An 8,884-nucleotide genomic window follows, 5' to 3' on the forward strand; every position below is an offset into this window, starting at 1 on the left:
TCTCTTTTGACGCAAAAATCCACAGGGTCGGCAGCAGCAGCAGACGGTTGTAATTTTTCTCCCCAAAAACATCTTTTTTTTTCAGAGGGGTTTTTGATTGTAATTGAAAGTAAACGATTGTAAAAACTCAAAACTAAAAAAAGAGAGATACATAAAACCAGCAGTGCTGGGCACAAGATGTTCCGCCGCGCTTCCCTCATGTTTTTCTTTCTGTATATAGTTATTTGAAAAAATAATATTACTTTGGAAGAAGAGGAAAAAAAAGTCTATTAAATCAACTTGGAATGGGCGCGGGGCGAAGAGAGGCGAAAGAAGCTCTTTTTACGTTTCACCTGGAAAAAGAGATATATGAAAATGACTCTATTGTTCATTGTTTTTGTTTGGCAGGGGGAATGGAGGCCTTTTTTAATAGTTGTTTTCCCTCTAACCGTTTCCTCAATTTTTGAATTATTTTTTTCATTTCTCTTTTTTATTTTTTGACCAAATTTGGGAAACTGCTAGGATCACGAAAGGTTTAGCTCCATCTCTTTGCCACCGAGCGAAACAATCAGAAAAATGGGAAAGGCAGTTATTGGCAATTACGTGATCAAGGTTGAATTGCGGCTATATAATACAGCTCCGTGATAAAAATGAAAAACACAATCAGCGCAGTCAAATGTTTAGGTTTCCGATTCGTGAAACGGGCGTGTTTCATTTACCCGACCAATTTGTGCATTTTCAAGGTAAAACGTCTAATGCATTAAAATCTGTCGAGAGAAATAGAAAAATACATTCGATCGGCTATAATAAAGAAAGAAAAAAAGGCGAATGTAAATTGCAGTTGATTAAAGGAGAACTCGAGTTTTACATACATGATTTACACACCTGGTCATACGTGAATCGCTTGTCCATAAAAAAACATTAACATCTAAATGACTTTGCAAATCTTTTTCTTGCGATTTTTCTATATGTGTGTACATGTCCGGCAGTTCAAGTTCGATCCTTATTTGAAAGCTCAAGTTTTGTAGTATATACCGTAAGGTCTTTTTTTTATTCTTCCATGGGAACCAGCAAACTTTCGCTGCCTTGAGAGATTCCGGATGGATAGATTCGAATGGATGAATTTGCCGCTCTCCAACTGATATGAGCGCGGTTTGCATTTGTGTGTAAAACCATTCAAACTTTATCACTGCGTGGTTTGTATTCAAACGTATTCAAATTCTGTTTTTTTCTTTTTTATTATCGTGCCGTGAAAAAAAACCCTGCCCAGCGCCGTCAGGGTCTTTTTATACGATTCAAAATACCCGCATTAAAAATGTGTAATGCGCGCTGACCAACTCAAGAAGAAGAAAAAACAGCGCGCAGATTGTTATTGTAATACCAGCTAGCCGAAAGTTTTGAGTTGTTGCCGTTAGTCTTGTCATCCCTGTCAAACATGATAAAGGTATTTAGGAGGAAAGTAGTTAACGTTTAACGGCCGTTTCCACACAGAAACGAGCCCCGTGAAACGACGTCACGTCCCCATGTTCCGATCCGACCAATCGCCACTCGACAGAGGCGGAGTCGACGGATTTTCCCACATGAAAATGCGATGGCGCCCAACTGACTCTCCGATACCCTTTTTTCCTTTTTTTTCGTTAATATATTACCATCAGCCGATGGCCGAGTCCCTCCATCTAGGGAAAATTCAATAAGGAAAATCTCAACCAGTCGGCCGTTTCCAGACGCGTCGGAATTTTTATTTTCTTTCTCACGCGCAGCACAGTCTCGCGAGCCTCTCGTCCAATCGTGTGATTTGAAATGAATTTTAATGAAGTCGCTTTGGCTGGGACGCTGGGTGTTTAGTTAGAAAATTAAGTTTTATTTTCGACTTGGTAATTCTTTCCCATTTAATTCATGAGAATATTTGACGAGAAAATGTTGATAAAAATTTTGTTGCGCAGCTGGTCCTGCGTCGAGCGCAGGATCGTTGACTTGGAACATATGGCACCTTTGGTGATTGGGAGAAAAATAAAATGAAATCAATTTTCGTTGGACTCTTCAGATGAAGATGATTTGTCAATGACGGAAGAATTTCCAACGACGAAAGCTTCATTCCAGCTGCCCATGGTTTTGTTAAAAGTTTCAATCTATTTTAATTCAAGAGAACATTAAAATTCTAATTGCAGAGTGAAATTTAATATTTGTAATTTTATACCTCGAACTTGAGAGCTTCGATTTGGTACAAGACAGTTTGCAATTTCAAGTCTTGGATTTGATCCTTTGTCTCATCTTTACACATTTGCAACGTCTGGTTCATGGCCCTATTTTGCAGACCCAGAATGGTGATTCGATCCTTCTCCATTTCGCTTTCAATTAGGATGACGTTGTCGGCGACTCGGGTCAGTTTGTCCTCGGTCACTTCCTGGATTGATATTTATGGCAGCCATAAAGTTATATCAGTTGCCAATTTTTATTTTTTTCTCAAAGAAATATATTTACCGTGCGCTGTAGGGCCTGTTCGCACTGGACTTGAATTTCCGTCAAGTTGTAATTAAGTTGGTCGATGGCCAATTGCGTTTCTCTGGCCTGGAAATCGTTCTGCTCTCCAATCAACTCCATTTGTTCGTGCAGGCGATAATGGCGAGTTTCCAGCGAGTCCAGCACAGCTTCGTTGGCTTCTATTTTAGACTCCAATCGGTTGTATTGTTGAATGAATCCTTCCACTCGCTGCTCGATCGGTTCCATCACGGATGACGACTCCGCTGTGGGGACGCTTAGATTTTCCATTTTGCTTTCGAGATTTTGTTGCATATCGCGAACAGATTGGAGTGTATTTTTCAGCTCATTGAATTTGTGGTTCCAGTGGCTGTAGCGGCCAGTCGATCGGCCGTGATGGCCGTCAAAAGTGGAAGCGCTGGACTCGATGGAAGCGTTCCAGTCGGCTTTCAGCGACTGGACCTGTCAACATTGCATTAACGTTATAATCAATCGCCTCTTTTAATTATACGGAGAATAATATGGGGGATAGTAATTACCTCTGAGGACATGTGAGCAACGTCCTTGAGGCAACGTTGGTGGTTTTCGGTCGTTTCCACTAAATCGGTGCGCAATTGAACCACTTCAGCCGCAATTCGCTGCCGTTCGACGCTTTCTTCCGTCCACTGATGACGTAATTGGTGTACTGCATCCTGATATTAGGCGATTAAAAGTTAAATATCGACCCCTTCGATAGGTAACGTAATAATAAAAGTAGTACTTGAACCAGATTAATTTGTTTCTGGACATCGTCGGAGTGTTGGAGCGTCTTGGTAACATTGAAATTCTGATTGATTTGATTGACGTCCGCTTTGAGGTTGCTGACAGATTTCAACAGCCACTGTAAAGTTTTGACGGCATTTTCTGACGAAGTATCTCGAACGGTGCGCACCGAACCTCCTGATTTGCCCACCACTTCATCAACTTTGATTCTATAAAAGATAAATTGGATTTAAATATATATGTGAATGAATTGTCAAACATTATATAAATATATGCAATAACTTACTTGAGAAGGTCCAACTCGCGGCGGAATGATTCAATCACCTCGGCTTGGTGATTTTTATGAAGACCCAACTGTTCCAACGAGTTCTGGAGGCTCCTCATTTGCGTGTCAAATTGGGACAGTGCTCGGCTTTCAACCTCGAGGGCCGTGATAGTTTCCTTGGCCAATTTGACTTCTTCCTTTGACGAATAACTCGATTCGCTCGTCCGCTCTTGACGGCATTTCACTTCTTTGAGATCTTTCATTTCGCGAGTTAATTTGTGAATCGTCTCCTCCAGTTTGTTGATCCTCTTCCATTCCGATCGTCCGGCGGAAACTTGCGTTAACGCTAAAACCAAAACCAACAAGAACACGGGCGTTGGACACTCCATTTTCTCCTGACGTTCTGTGACGGACTTCTGCGACGGTATGACTGAATGCGACGGAATTGTTTGCCGTTTAAATGTCCCCCCCCTCATATACTACTGTATTCTTTCCCCCCAATATATCTGCGCTATAGCTACTACTACACCAGATGGCCCTTTTTAGAGTTTCCCTTCCTTTTACTCTGCACCCCACATCTGCCATCGATATGTTTGTATGGCTGGTCACCGGTCCCTGTAATTTCCAACAGAAAATTTCTAAGAAGGGAGAAAAAACGGAAAACTGGAAAAGAATCACAAACACTTTGTAGCAATTAAATGCTGGGCGGCTTTGGTTTAAAGAGTCCTGCCGATAAAAGTTTTTTAAGAAAATACTTTTGGAAGCCCCGAGTTAATTTGATGCTAATGAACCTAAAAGGGTCAACTAACGAGAAGCATATTGGCGAAGGGCGGAGGCGGATGGTAGATAATCTCTTCAGAGACACATTCGACCCATTTTCTTCCAGGGGTCAGTCCGTCCGTGGGAAAAGCGCAAAAATAAAAAATATCGAAGTATATCTGGACTAAATTAGAATAACAATGCGAAGTGAAGCGTCAGTGACGCCACATTTTATACAAAATCCTGGAAAAAAAAAATAAAGTAACAGAATGATGAAGAATTGAGGGAGGTATTTTCCCCCGCATCCAGGTGTGTGCCATGTTGTTGGTAGAAGGGAGAGGGAAATGAAAAACCGTTGGCGATAGTATATACTACGTCCCACCTTTATTGTATCTCAGATTCACAACAAACCCAACCCTCTTTTCTCTTCCCCCCAACAAATAAAAGCCTATCCGTACAATATAGCAACACATTGAATGAAAGAATACCTTCGAGCGCGTGCTGCCCTTTAAATGATCGACGTCTATGGTAACCGTTAAACATTAGATGCCGTGTTTCATCAAAAGCTTTTTTTTTCTTTCTAAGAATTATACATACATCGTATGTACACAGTGTATTTAAAATTTTCTTTTGTAAAGTGAAATAAAGAATAAATAACAACCCCCCATGGAAAACGGTACAACTCGTAGCCTCTAGAAGAAAGAATTCGTTTTTTTGGCAAGTTTCCCACATTGGATCATTTAGTCAATCAGCAAACTAGTCTAAGTGGGTCAACGGTTTTTTTTCTTAGAATCAACAAAAACAGATCTATCAGCGCAGTGCTGAAAGCAGTTTGGTGTTTTTCTTCTTCTTTTAAATAGAATACCGCGACATGCTGATAGTTTGATTAGGATTTATCTCACTCAATCTGCTGATCCGAAGAAAATCCGGAGGCACAGGGGAAAGCGGTCCAACTCTTTGGTTGATTGACGGGCTATTTGAGTGTGTTGCCAGGCGTTGTCTCCTCGACCGCGACTCATCTCGGCGCTCAGTACACACCACTTGGATCCAGACAAATCAACTTCAAAGTCAATACAGCCTGTTGTTTTCATGGAACAATTGTTTTTTAGCGATGGAACATTCAAGATAATGATTTTTAACATTTGTAAGTATAAGTATAAGCCTTTTACCATTTTCTAGGATTTGGCAGTGATCCGGTCCGCAAATTTTCCAAATAATTTCTCCATCCTCGTATGTTGTTCCAGGGCAAGATACGGTAGCTTGAAGAATAACCAGATTTGTTGACGATAAATCAAATTTCCAAGACAAGCTACTTTTCGGACTTCCTTCTACAGGTTTCACGAAATGTATTGTTATAGAATTTGACGTGACAGTAAGGTTGAAATGAATGTAGAAATTTACCAACGCGGGCCAAGTAAGCCATATTCCAGTCGTTTTCTGTTTTACGAAAAACAGCCTCCGCCTGGAACACTCCATTGGTCCATTTGTCTATCGTGGTGTCTCCATCTGAGCGACGAACATACTTGTCCAAACTGGCACTACATTATAAGATGAAAGGAAGCGAATTAAGAATTTAGATTTACAACCAAATTAAGGAGAGTATACTCTTTAACACCTGTATTCCAAGCAGAATTCTCCATTATTCATTTCATTCTCTGAAGGAGTCCAAATAATTGGCTTGTGCTTGGGTCGAGTCATCCCCAATTCACCGCGGGCTTGTCGCCAGGTGACATCACCACTCGTTCTACCTTGCACTTCACCTTCCTTGACTTCTCCTGGTAACAGAAACTCGGTCAACTCGCCAATGAGTCGTAGAGTCAGCGCCTCCCTTTGTGAAACACCAAGAGATGATTGAAGTTGTTGAGAAAGTCTGTTGGTTTGATGAAGAAGCCATTCTTCTGAAACCAGGTTTCTTCGTTTTAAAACCTGAAATACAAGCAGTAAGACATTTAAACACGTTATTACATTTTATTCATCTATAAGCCGAACCTCTTTATGGTTTCGGACATAGCGCCATGTCACGTCTTGCACTTCGTCCTTGGAGAAAGCAATTACATAAGAAAGCTTCTTTCCCCAACCTGCTTCGTAAAGAAGGGGCTTATCACAAACAGCTTCACAGGAATCACAATGTAACCTAAGTAAAAATAAAATTTATAAAAACTTTAAACAGAACTTGATAATTTTTTTACCATCTTTTTAGTCTTTCTGAATAGACCTCTGTCCAAACATGATCTGTCCAATCCAATACATATCGGACATCATATTTCAAAGCCCTACAAATAAGAGTAAAACAGTTGGCCCATTCACCACACCTTCCTCTTCTGGTCTGCAGAAGTTTTTCTATGAAAAGGTAAATTTTAACAACAAAATATTTTTAAAAACTGCTTTTTATCTAACCAGGGTCATTGTATCTTGGAAATCTGTCTGTAGCCCCACAAGAGCTACACTTGTAATTTTCCACCCGGTTGGCACCATAGCGAACATCCTCAGCACTTGGGACTCCCAGACCAACACTTTGCATGTCTGTATTGCATGTGCTGCAAGTGGCTGCATCAAACCAACTAAAATAACTGTTTTTGAACCAGGATAATAATTCAATCAGGAGGGCATCCCGAAATAGTTGAGTGTCTGCTTTAGGATCACTTGAACAGTTCTGTTGAGCACGCACTAGTAAATCCGTAAGGGGGACGCAAGCTTTAGCCTTAACTTGCAATTCAGCATTTTCATATTTGAAAACATGCCGACTATTAATACTGAGACGTTGTAGAAATTCAACCTGCAAATGCGACATTTTTTTTTTTACTAGAATGACGTGGATAAGCTGCCAATATTTTGGTCATTTGAATTGGAGTAATAAAAGTGACCACTAGATGGCGAAAATGACACTGGAGACTGGACTCTAATGCACTGGACCATGGACTACTTAAGCTAGAGGACGGGTCTCTCGTCCTATCCCGCCGTGTTATAGCTTGTCGGGTGGATTTTTAATCATAATTTTTGAAGAAGGGTCAATCGATAGAGATTTAAAAAGCTATTCTAAGTCTCCAAAGCTCCTTTCTTGTGAAGATATTAAAAAAAAAGATATTTGCGCTTAAATTTTGAGGGGAACGGGAGAGGTGCTCGTTGGTTGTCTCCACCTAGCGCCAAGAATTCTAAACTCTTCCATGGTTTTTAGAAAGAAAACAAACAGAATCCATAGAATCACCAGAGAATCACAGATAGCAGACGCACCTAATCATACCAAACCAAACCAAAACCAGAGAATCACAGAGTGGTCAACCAACAATCACCGCTAGGCGGCGACAACCAACGAGCACCTCCGTCAATTTCTAATTAGAATATCATCGAAATTAAATATTTGCCGCATAGGGATAATTTAATAAACTATAGCTCATTTCTAAAGCTCTATTGATTTCAGTAACAAAAAAAAAAATGGTAGCCGACATAGGAATTGACGAAGAGACCCGTCCTCTAGCTTAAGTAGTCCATGACTGGACTCGCAATAACAAAATATACTATGAAACGAGCATCCTCTCATGCGTTAAGGTTCGCACCCTAGCTGTGTGATATGGTATACAAGCGCAACAGCCGCTTCGGTTCCATTGAACACGTGTATTGTCACGCGAGGAGCCACAAGTAGCAGAATTCAAAGGATCGAATGACGGATGCAGTTCTAAAAGGGGAGCAAGAAAAGGGAGCGGTCCCAGTCCTTTGTTCTACGTCAAGGTTGTTGGACGTGAGTTTACGTTGTTCTCCCGAATATACTCTATTTTGCGACGACTCGTTAACTGGTAAAATTCCGGATAACGAGTCGTCGCAGAATTCAGTCGTATATTCGAGAGAAAATACAATTGACTCAAAAAAACTTGTTAAATTGACAAGGGACCGTCCATAAACGACGTCACACGGCTAGGGGGGAGGGGCTAAGGCTAGTGTGCGAAGGGGTTATTTTTTTTAAGTGTGACGTCACACAATCGGCACTACGCCATCTCTTGGGAAAAATACCAAGATGACTAAAAAAAACTTGTTAAATTGACAAGGGGCCGTCCATAAATAGGGCTGTGGCCCGGGCCACTGTTCGGGCTAAAGGGAAAAAAAACCCCAACCCGACACAATCCATCGAGGCATTTTTTTACGGGGCGGGCGATGGGTCGAAACGCCGGGTCCGGGCCAACCCGCGGATGTGGCGCCATTAATTAATTAATTATTAATTAGTCGAATAAAGAACTGAGATTGTCGATGAATGGTCTTCGCCCGGATGGCAATTTTCATCAGAGAATTGAAGAATTCCCACATGAGTTGGTGTGGTACAGTCGCACACGGTGGCATTGAAGGCCATCGGTGACGTCATGCACCTAGAAGGAGAATGAATTGGGGTGCACTGTTAAGAATGGCTTTAGTCGTATGACCCGAAGATGGAACCGGTGTTGGTTCCTCGTCATCTGATGGTTAGGTGTTGTAACGTTGGTTTTCGGCCGTCTTAGGGCGAGGCCAATCGAAGACTCGGCCAACTCGTGGAGGTGGAGTGAGATTTACTTCGTCGTAGACGAAGCCAGGTTCAAGAAGAAGACGTTCTCGTCCGGCCATGATGAAGAGGATAAAATAGGTTTTGTCGAAGTGAAGAAAAAAAAAGATTTTACA

At 41.3% G+C, this 8,884-nt stretch overlaps 2 protein-coding genes across 2 annotated transcripts; both read right to left on the reverse strand.

The window, feature by feature from the left end:
• Positions 1-1,819: 1,819 nt before the first annotated feature.
• Positions 1,820-5,278, reverse strand: LOC124197538 (citron rho-interacting kinase-like). Its single transcript, XM_046593063.1, has 7 exons — positions 5,146-5,278; positions 3,506-3,830; positions 3,218-3,428; positions 2,997-3,149; positions 2,461-2,919; positions 2,177-2,383; positions 1,820-2,108 (listed from the first exon to the last, which is right to left on the reverse strand). Exons 2-7 carry the CDS (start codon positions 3,745-3,747, stop codon positions 2,001-2,003), a joined length of 1,380 nt encoding a protein of 459 aa, XP_046449019.1. The 5' UTR covers positions 3,748-3,830; positions 5,146-5,278; the 3' UTR covers positions 1,820-2,000.
• On the reverse strand, positions 4,842-7,095 carry LOC124197533 (peptide-N(4)-(N-acetyl-beta-glucosaminyl)asparagine amidase-like). The gene is made up of 7 exons (XM_046593050.1): positions 6,641-7,095; positions 6,433-6,583; positions 6,233-6,377; positions 5,859-6,169; positions 5,645-5,781; positions 5,413-5,571; positions 4,842-5,321 (listed from the first exon to the last, which is right to left on the reverse strand). The coding sequence occupies exons 1-7, from the start codon at positions 7,032-7,034 to the stop codon at positions 5,146-5,148; spliced, it is 1,473 nt and encodes a 490-aa protein (XP_046449006.1). The 5' UTR covers positions 7,035-7,095; the 3' UTR covers positions 4,842-5,145.
• Positions 7,096-8,884: the final 1,789 nt, after the last annotated feature.

Source organism: Daphnia pulex, chromosome 1 (genome assembly GCF_021134715.1).
Source record: "Daphnia pulex isolate KAP4 chromosome 1, ASM2113471v1".
NCBI classification, from domain to species: Eukaryota; Metazoa; Arthropoda; class Branchiopoda; order Diplostraca; family Daphniidae; genus Daphnia; species Daphnia pulex.

Bases quoted from the DNA above. Each gene is read 5' to 3' on its own strand.
- LOC124197538 (XM_046593063.1), bottom strand. From the start codon at position 3,747: ATGAAAGATCTCAAAGAAGTGAAATGCCGTCAAGAGCGGACGAGCGAA. The intron at 2,920-2,996 runs GTAATTACTATC...CAATGTTGACAG, and splicing joins TTGCTCACATGTCCTCAGAG to GTCCAGTCGCTGAAAGCCGA. The intron at 2,109-2,176 runs GTATAAAATTAC...GAATTAAAATAG, and splicing joins TCGAAGCTCTCAAGTTCGAG to ATTGAAACTTTTAACAAAAC.
- LOC124197533 (XM_046593050.1), bottom strand. From the start codon at position 7,034: ATGTCGCATTTGCAGGTTGAATTTCTACAACGTCTCAGTATTAATAGT. The intron at 5,782-5,858 runs GTGTTAAAGAGT...CTTATAATGTAG, and splicing joins GAATTCTGCTTGGAATACAG to TGCCAGTTTGGACAAGTATG. The intron at 5,322-5,412 runs GTAAAAGGCTTA...TGAAAACAACAG, and splicing joins CTGCCAAATCCTAGAAAATG to GCTGTATTGACTTTGAAGTT.